This window comes from Moschus berezovskii, chromosome 12 (assembly GCF_049115385.1).
Source record: "Moschus berezovskii isolate FMDL1 chromosome 12, NW_MosBer_1.0, whole genome shotgun sequence".
NCBI classification, from domain to species: domain Eukaryota; kingdom Metazoa; phylum Chordata; class Mammalia; order Artiodactyla; family Moschidae; genus Moschus; species Moschus berezovskii.
In genome coordinates this window covers 87,763,614-87,779,082 of record NC_142471.1, presented here as the reverse complement: position 1 = coordinate 87,779,082, position 15,469 = coordinate 87,763,614, and the positions used below count along the sequence as shown (strand labels likewise).

The window sequence follows — 15,469 nt, the reverse complement described above, 5'->3', positions numbered from 1 at the left end:
TTTCCTTCTCCAGGGGATCTTTCCAACCCAGGGATCAAACCCAAATCTCCTGAACTGGCAGGCAAGTTCTTTACTGAGCCACCAGGGAAGTCCACATGTTATGTTATTTTAAATGTATTATTTAAATTAATTTTAATTAAAAATTTTAATAATTTCTATTTGTTTTGAATACGGCTACTAGAAAATTTAAGATTATATTTGCAGCTTATGTCCTGTTTCAATTGGACAGAGCTGGTCTGTACCTTCTGGAGACCTTCGATTGTCTACTGAGTATAAAGTAGACTCTGTTGTGGTCCATTTGCTCAGATGTGGCTGTCCCTGTAATTGCCCTTGAGAGAGAGGGAGCCAGAGGTCACCCCACCCGGAATGCTTTCTGGAAATCTTAAGCCAATGGGAGAGTAGCACGCTTTTTTCCTAGGAACCCAAAGCACAGGAAAGGTGAGCCCTCTTCCATCCTCATTTCCTTCAAGGACCAGAGCAAAGCAAATGATCTAAATAGAAGTAGACCGTGGGTTGGAAAGATACCCCTGGAGGAGGAAATGACAACCCTCTCCAGTATTTTTGACTGGAAAATCCCATGGACAAAGGAGCCTGACGGACTCCTTTGAGGAGTCCTTTGAGGACATCCTTTGAGGTCCAAGGGATCTCAAAGCATCGGACACAACTGAGCATGCAAGGCCACACGGGTCACAAAAGTCATGAATGCAAAAGCCACTTAGGTAATTTTTAAATGTTGGGAGCCACATTAAAAACAAGAAAAAAATGTGAAAATAATTTCCATAACATATTCTAACCCAGTAGATCCAAAATATTACCATTTTAACACATAATATAAAATTATTAATAATGTTTCTTGTTTTTTTTTTTTTGGTCGCACTATGCAGCTTGTGGGATTCTAGTTCAAAGTGCAGAGTCCTAACCAATGGACCACCAGGGAATTCCCTGTATTCTTTTCTTCACACTGAGAGAGCCAATTCTTAGGTAGGTTGATAAGGAGTCCGAGGCCCTCAAGGAGGAAGGGGTCCAGGGCTCTCAAGGAGGAGAAAAGGACAAACTTTTCCCTACATTCCTTAGTCTTATCTTAGTCACAGAAGATGTTATTTTCTTTAAGCAGAGCTAATGATTACACAATAAAACAAAAGATGTAGGTAGTGGGAATGGGTCTGGTAAGACCTTTCTATTGCTAGTTCTAATCTTGTTAATTTAAAATGTATGTTGAGGGAGTGGGTCTGGCAAAAGCATTTAAGGCCTTGATAAGACTAGCTAGTGGAGCACTCGTCGTCCCCCTTGTGATGTCTACGTCAGAAGCTTCCTCTGTCCCTTTTTATACTTTAATAAAACTCTGCTACACAAAAGCTCTTGAGTGATCAAGCCTGGTCCCTGGTCCCTGGTCCTGAAGCTAAATCTTCTTCGGAGATCACGAATCCGACATCGTTCACCATAAGCTATCAACACTAAGTCTTCAACATCTGAGATGCGTTTTACCCTCACAGCACATCTCCGCACACATGACAAGGGCTGCGAAAATGAACAACACAACTCGAGAATCTGAAAGTCTATCACCCAACAAATCCTCAACCACAGCAAAGTGCACAGAACACCCATTATATTAAGGTCAGTATCTACTGCTCTGTAAACTATGATAAGTCATTCACTTTGAGCCACTAAGATTTATGTCTGCAAAGAGTTCTAATGGCAGCAGGAAAAAAGGACTCTGAGAATTTAAATAGAAGAAAAAAAAACAAACAGTGGATGAAACTACCCTAACATAATGCATGTTTGTGCACACACTAACATTATAAATAACAGGAATTATTAGGTGGTGGGGTGGTGGATTTTTCTCTTTTTCCTTATACTTTTCTATACCTTCAGTTCAGTTCAGTTCAGTCACTCAGTCGTGTCTGACTCTTTGCGACCCCATGAATCACAGCACGCCAGGCCTCCCTGTCCAACACCAACTCCCGGAGTTCACTCAAACTCACGTCCATCGAGTCGGTGATGCCATCCAGCCATCTCATTCTCTGTCGTCCCCGTCTCCTCCCACTCCCAATCCCTCCCAGCATCAGAGTCTATACCTTACACATATCTAATGTTAATTTAGAAATTATAATTTTAAAATTAAAAGTGATTAAAACATCGAGTCATGAAATATTTATTGAATTACTATATGCCTGGTCCTAAGAGCTTCTTGTTCTCCAGGAAGGATGATAAAACATCCAGGGACTGAAGAAAGAGCTAATATAACATTTGTGGGGAGAGGAAGGAGAAGATTTTTCAAGTTAGACATCTTTTCCTACACTTTTACTGCGAATGTCAAAAATACATATGAGCAAGGGCTGTGGGGAATTTTGTGCTAAGTCAGCAGTAGAGACAAGTGTCCAGTGCAGATTAAACTTGTATCTGTCTTGGCAACAGGGCTTGCAACTCTGTTGGCCCAGAGTTATGAGAGTTGCCCTTGTTGGAAGGCAAGGCAGTTGGGTGGAAGTGCTCAGACTCGAAAAACAGGTGATCATGCATTCTTTTGGCGTGTGCAAAATATGCATCAAATCATTTACAAAATGCCTGCAGCTGTTTGGTAGGATACTCTGGGCTAGCCACAGGTACTAATTTAAAATCCAACCCCGCCTCGCTCACATAAGCATGCGCCTGCCTGAGTGTGCACACACATGTACACACACACACACACAGAGCTCTGGAGAAGCCAAAGAGCTAAGGATGCTGCAAAGCTTGTTCAGAATGTGTCTATGCCCAAAGCACCTCCCTCTCCCCTGAAGGATGTCATTTCCCAGCAGCAGCTGGTGCCCAGCCACGGGCGGCATTTCACTTAGGGAAGAACAGGCAGGTACACTGCAAAGTGTGAAGGTCTGGGATTCCTTGTTGCATCTGTCACTTGTCCTCCTCCCTAGAGCGCATGGCTGCTGTTGGTGATCAGACAGTCCTGCTCAAGACTAAATCAGACTTGAACCCGTTTCCCTCAAAAGGTAATGAACTAGATTAAGAGATGTCAGGCTCAGAGAGTTGGGAGATACGGGGCGTGTTGTCTAAGGGGTGCAAGGTTTCTTGGAGGGGATGACAATTTTCTAAAACTGACTACAGAGTTGAGAACTGCACAACTCTGTGAATATCTTAAAAGCCACTGACTTGTATACCTTAAATGAACAAATGACATGGTATGTGAATTACGTCTCAATAAAGATGTTAAGAAAAACCAAGATAAGCTCAAATGTGAAAACAACTCCTTTATACAAGCAATGGAGATCATAGTTATCTCAGGCACTGTACAAAGAATCAGAACGGCTAGGTGCATCTTTCTTAGATTAAGATGCATACATTAGCAGTACTATCCTTTGCAAAACATCCAGCATGTCTCTGCCAAAGGAAGGCAGGGTTCTCCAAAGGCTGATGCCTTTTCACTGACCTTTCTGCTCCTCCCGCACAGCTGACATCATCTGAAATAACCCCGTCCGTGATGTCTGGAGCATCCTTCTCAGGAACCAAAGGTAACGTGGATGGGCCAGCCTTGGTGATCTTTCTGGGATAATGTAAAGAAAGCAATACATCTTAGAAAGGGCATTTCTCTCCATGTCCTATTGAAAAGCCCTTTTCCCAGTTTAAGCTTTAAGTGGCTACTTCATGAAAATCTCTAGAAAAAAAAAATTAGCTTCAGGCAGTGAAAAGCTTTGAGATGCTTTGGGATCATTCAGGCCTCTCTGCATAAATAAATCCAGATTCAAAAGCAAATGTATCTGGACACCAGAAAAACAGTCTGACTGACCATAACCTATGACCCCATAGTCTACTGCTGGCCTGTAAACATTTCATGCTTTACAGTTCAGTTAGAATTAAAGAACACAGGGAAAGGGAAAAAGATGTGTTAAACAGACAGTTCCTCCAAACCAAACAGACGCCTCCAAACCATTTCTCACATGTTTTCAGACTCTCAGCACATCCAGAGATTGTAAGTAGGGAAATTTAAACAATTAGATACGGAAAAATGTAGCTTCTTTAAAGCCACTCATCACTTTGACTTTTAAAAATGAGACTCACTTTTACAGCTGACCCCGTATTGGCGTGTGAATTTATTCTAAGTACCTCTCAGCATCCAGTGCTTCTGGATCCAGGTTGTGCAGCTTCAGGCCCCGAGTTTCGTCAGGTTCTGGGGGTAAGGAGACGCCCATCTTCCCGTCCTCCGCAAAAGCAGGGAACTCAGGCCTGGGTTGCTCCTCGGCCTGTGGGGGCCCGGCCGGGCGGCCCCCACCTGGGGCGACTTCAGCATCCATTCTCAGAGCCCCTTCCAAGCAGCCTGGGTCCCCAGGGCTTCCTGGCACAGCCCAGGCAGCAGCCACACCAGAGAACATTCTCGTAGTACCTGTTTCAGGCAGGTCCTCGGACACACATGCCCGGGTCCCAGCTGTGCTCAAAGTGACGTCACCCTCTGCCTCCCCAGCAGCTCCGGCTTCCAAGCCGGGTTCCAGCGGATTCTCTGCCACCTCCCCAGCTGGGGGCTCTGGGGCACCCTGGGTGCCCAGGGCATCTTGTGTTTCCGAGATGCCAGCTGCACCTGTACGCCTCCTCTCACCCTCAAGCGGGTCTGGGGTGCAGGGCTCACTGATGGCCTCAGGCAGAGGTGGGACGTCCCCGTGGGGAGATGCTCCCTGGGCAGAGGTGGATCCTGGCATGTTACCCAGAGCCCCGGGGTAAGAAGAGCCCCGGGGAACATCTTCTCTGGGTTGACTGTCCTGGCGGGCTGTTTCCTGGCGCTGTTTTCCAGAAGGAATGCTGTCATCTGGACCGAGATCCCCTTCTCCACGGCTCTGGGGAGCCACCTGTAAGTCAGCCCCGGAAATCTCTGGAGAAGCCGCCTGTGAAGACAGACCCGAAGCTGCTTCCTGTGGGCCACCGGCCTGCTGTGAATGGGGCTGGCCTCCTCCAGGTCCCGGCCACCAGCCTTCCCCGGCCCCCTCCGGCTTCTTGCTGTCCGCCAGCATCTGCGGGGCCTCGCTCATTTCCTTCCCCTCACTGGCGCCCGGCAGGGTGTGCTCCGCGGCCAGCCAGACCAGCCCAGGCAGCTTTCCTGGAGCTGGATCCTGGGAACCCAGATGAGAAATCTCAGCTTCTACAGACAGCTCTGGCTTGCTCTCCTTTGAGTCCACCCAGAGACCAGTGGGAAGGGTGGGGAGAGGGGCGACAGCCACTCCTTGAGTCCCATCTGGAAGCTTCTCTGGGCTTGGCACCGTGAGGCCCTTGCCCATCACCCTCTTCCTGGATCCTGCCTTTTCTCCCTGTGTGCTCTGGGGCCAATCGGCGGTCAGGGCTCCAAGCACAGACTTCTCGAAGATCTTGGTGATGTGCTCCCTGAAATCAGGCAACCCAGCAAGCATCCCAGTCTGCCTGCAGCTTGCATCTACACCAGCTGAAGCTCCCCGCCTGGGGTCCTTGGAAGGCTCTAGCATCCTCTCCCCGCTGCCCTCGGTCTCTCTTGCTGCTTCCCCTGCCCTGCTCTCCTCACTGACAGGGCGTGCTGGAATTTCACCGGGTTCAGCACTTGCACCGGGAGCTCCTGGCCATTTCTCCTCCCCCGTGGTCTCCTTACCCTTGGCCAGAAATGGCATCCTGTCCAGGTAGGGCACAGAGTCCACAGGACCCTCCGAGATCACAGCTTTGGAGCTTCCAGGGCTGGCTGGCACTGCAGAGACTCCCTCACCTGCAGCTCCTGCTTGCGAGAGGGAGGACTCAGCAGAGCCCTCCCTGGAGGAGGCCTTTTCCGAGGCAAGCAGGGCCTCCTGAGTGGAACAAGGGCTTTCTCCAGGGGCTCCAGGGCCTTGCGGTGAAACAGCTTTCCCGACACTGTCTTCCAGGCCTTTCCTGGCAGCACCCTCGATGTGCAGGTAAGGAGTACCAGGGGCAGCCTCCTCCGGGGGTCCAGATGGCAGGAGCCTCTTTGGGTCGGGGACGACCTGCGCTGCAGAAAGATCCACCACGCTCCTGGGACTCCCAGCCAGCTCCCTGGCTAGTGGCCAGGCATCCTCGCAGCTGGCCGAGGGCTGCTCACCTAGAGCAGAGGTAGAGGCTTCCTCCCCAGGGGAGGAGCGCTGCTCTGTTTGGAGGAAGCCTGGCTCCCCGGGAGCCTGCCACATCCCCAGGGCTCCTCCATCCGCCTTTCCACAAGTCTCAGCACCATCCACACCTTGATCCTTGGCTGATGGGAAAATTCCAGAAAGCTCCAGGACCTCTGCATCCGAGGCAGTGAGGTGCTCCATCTCCTTCTGTGGGACCAACCCCGGTTGCTGCCCGCCCTCCTGGATTTCTTCACCTGCCTCCCTCACTGGGGCATCCTGGGCGGGTGTGGCTTGGGGGCTGGTAGGTGCTGGAACCGGCTGGCTGTGAGCTGCCTCCCGGAGAGCTACTGAGTCAGGCTGACAAGGTGGGGCCCCCACGGTGTTCCCACTTGCCTTCTCTGTCTTGCCCAAGTCCTGGAGCTGGGGCCAAGCGTCAGCTGCTCCTGAAATGCCTGAGTCTTCAAGACATGCTTCTTCATGCTGGCTGCCGGCGTTCAGCCCATCAACCAGCTCCTGTTGGGACTCGTTTGGCCCCTGCCCAGCACAGCTATATTCCTTTCTGCTCAAGCTATCTGCAAGAGAAGGGTCTTGGAAGGTGTCTGCTGCAGGAGATGAGCTCCTGGACGGCTGACTGCCGCTGCATTCTCCCTCTTGCCCCTTCTCCCCGAGTGCAGACAACTCAGGCTTCATGGGTGCTGACAACTGCGACTTCTCAACCGTAGGATTCTCCGGAACTGTGTCCCTGGGAGGTGAACTCGGAGCATCAGACAGACTGCCTTTGGGGAGCTCACTTTGAAGTTCCATTTCAGAAGCCCATTGCTTTCCTCCACGAGTGGACAAGTTCACATCTTCCCGTGGTCCCACGGGTATGTGGATTTGCGGAGAATCGGCACCCAGGTTCTTGAAATCCGTATCACCTGGATAAGTCTCTCCCTTGCTTTCGCACCCTTGGGATGTCTCCCTGAGCATATCGAAGACCGATGCTTCTGGCTGTGTCTGGGATGTCTGGAGATGGTTCTCAGGACACAGTAAGGGCCTCTCGGAGGCAGTCACTTCTATACCGCTGTTCCCCGGGTGGGATAGGTTTCCCTGCCGATCTTGCTCCAGGCTGAGCGTCGTGAGCCCACAGTCCACTGCCCAGTTCTCCTCCTCAGGGGGAGGGGGCCCATAGGCGTGGACTTCCTGTCCAGCTGTGTCACACCCCAGCCCACGGGGGTGAGGGGATGTCAGCGAGCTCTCCCCCTCGCCACAGTCGGGCCTCTGTGCGGATGGGTGGCTCCCTGACTTTATTTCAGGCATGCTCTCCACCTCCTGGGCTTTGGGGACAACCTCTGGAGCAGGAGCCGACAGGAAATCCGATTTCTCAGATTCTAAAGCAGGAAGAGAGTCCATTCTTCCCCATCCCTCCACGTCATGAAGGGTGTCGGGACATTTGGTCTGCGGTCCTGGCCCCGCCCAGACGGCTCCCTGGGGAAGAACATGCTCACCAGCTCCTTCCAGCCCAGAGGGTGGGCTGGGATGCTGTTCAGGGAGCTGGTGTAGTGAACCCAATGCGTGGGCCACTTGAGATTCTCCCATCATCCCACGGGCCACCATGTTCCAAGCTGCATCTTCTGAGGGAGAGTCAGACCTGTCTGTGTGCCCAGGGATCTCCTCTCTGAGTGGCTGTGCTAGGACTGTGTTCGGAAGGCCTTGGCGCTCCTCATCGCCAGTCAGCTGTGAAACCTCATCCTCGTCCACATCTGGGTCAGGCTTGCAGTCCCAGGCCTTGGGCTGCTCTGCCTGTAGATTTCCAGGATCTGTACCCTCAAGGGGCCCTGGGGCTGCTCCCTGTCCTCTAGGATCGGCCCCAGAGACTCTGCTTTCCTCGTTAGCCACAGCGGGGCCTTCGGGGGGCTCAGCTTCATCCTTCGGCCCTGGTGACCTGCTGGCACTCTCATCTGATGCACTGGGAGCGGGGAGAGCTGGAACCTCTGGTTGGACTTCACGACTTAGCTCCCTATTCCCAAGCGCGGCACTCTCCTCTGGCGGGGCAGGAGCAGGAATCTTTCTGGGGCCTCCTTCCAGACCCTCTCCTTCTCCTCTGAGGTCTGATGCTTGCTTCTCCGGTCCTGACAACCCTGCTTCTGCCTGCTCTGTAGCCAGATCTGTAACAACAGGCATCTCGGCCATGGAAACCATCTCCCTGGCTTGTTCTGCTGCCACAGAGGCCAGAGCAGCTGGCTGGCAGGGGAGGCTTGGAGCTGGACCCACATCCTCGGTTTCAGCATGTGGGGCAGGCTCAGGGCTCATGAACAAAACTCCCTCGGGCTGGTCACCTGTCGCCGCCCAGGTGACTTGACTAGGCTCAGCATCTTGGCTCCCAATCTGCGAGTGACCCTGAGCATCAAGGGCACCCAGAGTCTCCTCCCAAGAGCCCTTGTCCCCCGGTGCCAGGGCAGGACCCGGTGAATCCCAGAGCAGCTCTGCGGGCAGGAGTGCTCCCATCGGCCGCTGGCAGCTTTCCTGGAAATCGGCCTTTGCTTTGGCTTCTTGGATAGCCCCTGAACTGGTCCCAGTGGGAGGGCAGGCCCCGAGGAATACCACGTCATCGGTGAAATCCTGAAGTGGCCCCTCCACTGGGCATTCGGGGGCTGGCTCTTGCGAGGTTGAGGTCTCCAGTTTTACGGGAGGCTCCTCCAGGCTGACTGAGCTCTCCTGGCCTAGTTGGGTGGCAGGAGCCTTGGGGGCTCCCTGCTGGGACTCTGGCCATGGAAAGCCAGCTGCAGCCTCTTGCCCTTGGGACTCGAAATCACCAGGCCGGGCATCCTCTCCACGCAGCTGCACCTTCATTGGCTCCGGAAGAGCAGCTGGTGGAAGTCCTGCCAACTGGTCAGTGGAGCTGGAGGAAGACAGTCTCTGCCTTTCTTCCTTCGAGCCTGCCTCTCCTCCGGCACTGGGGATGACAGAAACCACCTTGCGCTGAGTCAAGCTGTCGTCCTGAGGGACAGAGGCTGCTGGGGCCTCTCCTGGGCCATTTGGAGAAAGTTCCCTCTGAGTGTGTTGAACCAGGGGCCAACCTTCAGGTTCCCCTTCTGGGCTTGCCAAGCAACCGTCCGGGGGGCCCTCAGCAAAGCGCATGGAGGACGAGGGACTCTCCCATTCCTGGGGCTCTGATGCGATGGGACGTGGAGAATCTTCTGGGCCTCTGGCTGCCCCTGGGTTCTCTCTTGGCTCAGTCACCTCTGGGGACACGAGGCAGGGGTCTGGACGGGCAGCACCTTCAGAAGCAGAGCTGGAACCTCCATGCCAGATGCTGCCAACAATGAAAACATTTAATGTTGCATCAGTTCTCATGGATGGCAAGGAGAGAGTAAAGCACAGGCAGAATCACCCCGCCCCTCTCCCACTAAAGGACGTAAAACACCATCCTCATGCGGCTCATCCTCCAAATGAAGACAGCCCCCTCCCCATCCCACCGCACCCACAACCATGACTTTCTCCAAAAATCAATGCAGAGAAATCTCAAACATTCAGTCTGAGATTTTCCATGCTGGTCAGTAATGAATAGGGAAATTAAATAGCAAGGAGATCAAACCAATCAATCCTAAAGGAAATCAACCCTGAATATTCACTGGAAGAACTGATACTAAAGCTGAAGCTCCAATACTTTGGCCACCTGATGCAAAGAGCCGACTCACTGGAAAAGACCCTGATGCTGGGAAAGACTGAGGGCAGGAAGAGAAGGGGATGATAGAGGATGAGATGGTTGGATGGCATCATCAACTCAATGGACAGGAGTTTGAGCAGTGTGGGAGATAGTGAAGGACAGGGAAGCCTGCCTGTCATGCTGTGAGGTCACAGAGTTGGATGTGACTTAGTGACTGAACAAAAACAACAATTATGGACTGAACTGTGTCCCCCTGAAAATCCACATTGAAGTCCTAATCCATAATCTGACTGTATATATGGACACAGGGCCTTAAACGAGGTAATTAAATTTAAGTGAGGTCATAACAGTGGGGTGCTAATCCAGGAGAATCGAAGTCCCTGAAAGACAAAGGTGGACACTAGGAGTTACTCATACAAAGAGGCCACAGCGGACACAGCAGGAAGGTGCCACCTGCGAACCAAGAAGAAAGGTCTCACCAGAAGCCACCTCTGCCAGCACCCTACCCTTGGAATTCCAGCCTCTGGAACTGTGAAAAAACAAACTTCTGTTGCTGAAGCTCCCCAATCTGTGGGTTTCTCTATGGCACCGTGAACAAACAACTGCAATGGGTATATTGGATATTATTCTACTATCCTTTCAAAATTTTTAAGGCTTCAAATTTTCCAAAATGAAAGGTTGGGAAAATACTAATGGATGAAATTTATTGAACATCAGTGCTTTACATGGATTATCTCATTTAACCCTACCAATAGCCTTGCAAGGTGGATATTACTACTGCCATTTTGCAGAGAAGAACCCTAAGAACAGAGGGGTTAAGCTTGAATCTGACGGACCATGATCTTCTTATTTATTCTATGCCTCCAAGAGCAAAAACTTTTAAGGAGGGAGACTGAATGTTTGTGTCCTCCAAAATTCATATGTTGAAAACTAATTCCCAAGATGATGGTGAAAGGTTGAGGTTGCAAGCCATGTGCCACATGGGATTCATGGCCTCCGAAGGAGAATTCAGCCCGGGGCCAGAGACGAGGCTTGACTACAAGGAGATTTTGTGTAGCAATGTTTTATTATAAAAGCATAAAAAGAGACAGGGAAAACTTCTGACATAGACATCAGAAGGAGACAGAAAGAGTGCCTGCTTGCTAGTTTTTAGCAAGGTGTTTTATGTCTGTTAGCAAGCTGTTAATCAGACAAGAGAGACACCTCAAGGCTGAGGGATTTATACCAGGCCCCTCGCCCACATTATACATTTCTGAGATAGAATGGCACAAGGTGTGTCATCCCTGGCCATAACACAATTGACATGAATATTGGTTTGCTGAGCCATTATCAGCCCAAGGTCTGAGAAAAGAAAAAAAAAAAGGTTTGTCTTAGGCGAACTGGTTTGAAGAAAGACAAATTTTAAAGCAAATACATAGTTTCATTAACATAGTTCAAGAAAAACACTTCTATAAGAAAAATGCATTGGTTATCTCAAGGTTTGAAAAAAGTTAAGTTCAGGCAGAACCAGGTGTCCTCAACAGAGAAGGGGGGGAAATGTCTGCCACTTGCAGTTTATTTCCTCCCGCCACTTGGGGACCTCTGGCCTTCCTATTAACCCTCTCAATGGTATAAGGAAAGGAGGGTCTTTGGAAGGTGATTAAGTCATGAGGGATTAATGACCTTATAAAGGAGATGCTGGGAAAGATTGAGGGCAGGAGGAGAAGGGGACAACAGAGGATGAGATGGTTAGATGGCATCAACAACTCAATGGACATGGGTTTGGGTAGACTCCGGCAGTTGGTGATGGACAGGGAAGCCTGGCGTGCTGTGGTTCATGGGGTCGCAAAGAGCCAGACATGACTGAGCAACCGAACTGAACTGAAAAGAGATCCCCAGAGAGTTCCCTTGACCCTTTTGCCATGTGAGGACTCCCAGAGAAGGCATCCACCTATGAACTAGGAAGTGGGTCCTCACCAGATTTGAAATCTGCTGGCACTTTGGTATTAGATTTCTAGCCTCCAGAATCACAAGAAACACATGTATGTTGGCTAACCCATCTAGTTTATGCCATTTTTATAGAAGCCTGAATGAACTGGGACAGAAGGCAAGAGGCTCTTTACCTGACTCCATTCTAGCCTCTCACCAAGCCCCTCACCTATGAATTATACATGACATCACATGACAACCTCGAAGGAGGTGTGTTCAGATGTCACTACACCAGTCATCCTGATTTAATGCCCATCTCTACACATGAGTTCAGTATCAGTTCAGTTGCTCAGTCGTGTCTGACTCTTTGAGACCCCATGGACTGTAGCATACCAGGCTTCCCCGTCCATCACCAACTCCCAGAGCCTACTCAAACTCATGGCCATTGTGTTGGTGATGCCATCCAACCACCTCATCCTCTGTCATTCCCTTCTCCTCCTGCCGTCAATCTTGCCCAGCATCAGAGTGTTTTCCAATGAGTCAGTTCTTCACATCAGGTGACCAAAGTATTGGAGTTTCAGCTTCAACATCAGTCCTTCCAATGAATATTCAGGACTGATTTCCTTTAGGATGGACTGGTTCGACCTCCTTACAGTCCAAGGGACTCTCAAGAGTCTTCTCCAACACCACAGTTCAAAAGCACCAATTCTTCAGTGCTCAGCTTTCTTTATAGTCCAACTCTCATATGACTACTGGAAAAACCATAGCTTTGACTGCTGCTGCTGCTAAGTCACTTCAGTCATGTCCGACTCTGTGCAACCCCACAGACAGCAGCCCACCAGGCTCCCCCGGCCCTGGGATTCTCCAGGCAAGAACACTGGAGTGGGTTGCCATTTCCTTCTCCAATGCGTGAAAGTGAAGCTGCTCAGTCGTGTCCAACTCTTAGCGACCCCATGGACTGCAGCCTACCAGGCTCCTCTGTCCATGGGATTTTCCAGGCAAGAGTACTGGAGTGGGTTGCCATTGACGGACCCTAATGGTAAAGTAATGCCTCTGCACATATGACACTGAAAATATCTCAGATGGACTTGAGACAGAGTTGGTTACTAACTCAACGAGATTAGCATTTTCAGACAAAAAGCAGAGCTCACAAGAGCAAAGAAGAGAAAACTAAAGAGGGTTAAGTTACATGAGTCCCTCCAATCCTCAAGTGGTCACTAGGACAGACGTGCCCATGGAGAGTCCTGGCCTTGTGCTGATAGGGGTGAAACCACTAGAATTGCAGGTAACATTCCTTGACCTCTGCAGAGCAGGATTTCTGAAATTCAATGGGTTGTTCCAGAACCAGCAACTCTGTACTTGTGAACCTGGCTATTTTCCTTTTAATAGGCACTTTATGCTTAATTGTGTTCCACTCATTAAGTAGGGGGTCAAATCGTTTAGTAGCTAGTGAGATTAATGTCATATAATTCAGAAATGAAGCATTCCTACTGATGTCTGCTTGTTCAAGAAGCACAGAGCACAGCTCCCTCTGCACTGGCAGCAGAAGAACAAAGCGGCTTCACTGATCTGCCTCCGAGAGCAGTGGCCAACTCAGGAGAGTGTGTGACTTCCCTTCAGGTTGCCTGAAGTCACGACTGTCTGGGGACAGGATGATGAATTCACTCCACTAGGGCACCTTGAAGACCTGCGGGTCTTACAAGAGAGCAGCCAGGGATACATCCCCCAGAGTGTGAGCATGGACTCCCTTCAAAATAAGAACCCAATCTTGGCTTTCTTTCACCCGAATTGAGCACCTGTAATCTCCAGGTGCCCATCAGAAGCAAACTTTTAAACCAGATTAAAGTCACTCACCAGAAGGAGATCTGCCCAAGGGCAGGAAAAATTCTACAAAGTCATCTGTAAGGGTCCTGTATTAATTGGAGCTTGCACAATGTCCTTTTGTGCTTCAAGATGGAATAAAAAATGTGTAGGAGGTGGAGCTCAGACTCTAAAGGCGAGCTCTTGTGGGCTGGGCAGCGTGTTCTAAATGCAAGGCTCTCCACCCAAAGGCGGGGGCACTGCCTTTGAGCTGAGGAGGGCAGAGCATAGGGACCACAGCCTCCCCGGTGCAGCCCCGATGCCCCCCGCCAACAGAGGGAGAGGCACGGAGTGCAGAGCCCTGGGAGGAGGGCTGATTTGCTGCAGCAAAGGGCCAAGCAGATGATGAAGATGCAGAGAGGGCCCTCCCCACCACCCGGGCGGGAGACAATCACATCCAGATGGGTTCCTAAGGCGTAGTTCCGAAAATGCACACTCAAGCCAACTAGGAATGCTTGAGAAGAGGAAGGAGACTGGCTGGGGGAAAAACAAACATGGTCTCTGCACTACCAGGCTTCAAGGGAACCAGCAAAACCATAAAGCAAAATCGCCAAGATGGACAGCTGCCACATCCTCAGTATACTAAGGCCAAGCCCACGCTAAGCACTTTTCAGTTCTGATGACATTTAATCCACACAGTAGCCAGGCAGAGTGGATGTCGCCCCGCCCCTCAATGCACAAACGAAAAAATATCCACACAGAGCTTCCAGACCAGACCCGGGTCGCACGCAGAGCTCCTGGTACAAAGTGAGACTAAGCCCTGCCTGGCTCCAGGCTCCTGCCGCCTCTGGCTGCCTCATACTTGCTGGCCTCGCCTCTCCTGGACCAGGGCAGCAAACTCTTCTCCCACCCACTCCGGCCCCTGCACTCTGTTCTCCAGGCTGTAGCCAGAACTACAGTTTAGACGTGAAAGCCTGATCCCGTCACCCTTATGGGAAGGCCCTCCGGTGATGACTTCAGTTTGCAGTCATCTGTGCCCCGGCCTGCCTTTCCTGCAGCATCCCACACAGAGCTCCCCATCCCTGCATCTTCCTGGAGCTGGAGCACTCCTGCTTCTCCCTGAGAATCTCAGACCCAATCTCCACTTCTCAATGCAGCCTCCCTGGCCTGGCCTCTGGGATCAGACCTCCTTCGACAGACCCACCGAGAGAGGGCACTAGTCACGGCTACCATCAAGAAGGATGACCACTTCTCCCTCTGGAGTACGATGGAGACGGGGTCTTGCCTCTTTTAAGTATTATGTCTTTGGTGCTTGGCATAAAGCAAACATTGAATATATGAATGTGTCAGTGGATGGGTGCATGGATGTGTGCATGAATGGACAGATGGATGGATAGGTGGTTGTTTTTCAGTCGCTCAGTCATGTCTGACTCTTTGCGACCCCTGGACTCAGCACTCCAGGCTTCCCTGTCTTTCACGATCTCCCTGAGCTTGCTCAAATTCATGTCCATCAAGTTGGTGATGCCATCCAGCCATCTCATCCTCTGTTGTCCCCTTCTCCTCCTGCCTTCAATCTTTCCCAGCATCAGGGTCTTTTCCAATGAGTCAGCTCTTCACATCAGGTGGCCAAAGTATTGGAGTTTCAACTTTAGCATCAGTCCTTCCAATGAATATTCAGGACGGATTTCCTTTAGGATTGACTGGCTTGATCTCCTTGCAGTCCAAGGCACCCTCAAGAGTCTTCTTCAACACCACAGTTCAAAAGCATCAATTCTTCAGCACTGAGCCTTTTTTACTGTCCAGCTTTCAGGGCAGTACATGACTACTGGAAAGACCATAGCTTTGACTATACAGGCCTTTGTCAGCAAAGTAATGTCTCTGCTTTTTAATACGTCATCTAGGTTTCTTCTAGCTTTCCTTCCAAGGAGCAAGCACCTTTTAATTTTGTGGCTGCAGTCACCATCTGCAGTGATTTTAAAGTGAAAGTGAAGTCGCTCAGTTGTGTCCAACTCTTTGGGACCCCATGGACTGTAGCCCATGAGGCTCCTCCGTC

General features: G+C 50.8%; 1 protein-coding gene across 17 annotated transcripts in view; it reads right to left on the bottom strand.

Moving 5' to 3' along the window:
• The window catches only part of TACC2 (transforming acidic coiled-coil containing protein 2), a 232,095-nt gene that overhangs the window by 151,704 nt on the left and 64,922 nt on the right, over positions 1-15,469 (bottom strand). For all 17 annotated transcript variants that reach the window (XM_088842389.1, XM_088842399.1, XM_055424489.2 and 14 more), the window contains 2 exons: positions 4,093-9,354; positions 3,419-3,532 (listed from right to left, as the gene is read on the bottom strand). In XM_088842389.1, coding sequence (XP_088698515.1) covers positions 3,419-3,532; positions 4,093-9,354 — 5,376 coding nt within the window. The remainder of the gene's footprint in view (positions 1-3,418; positions 3,533-4,092; positions 9,355-15,469) is intronic.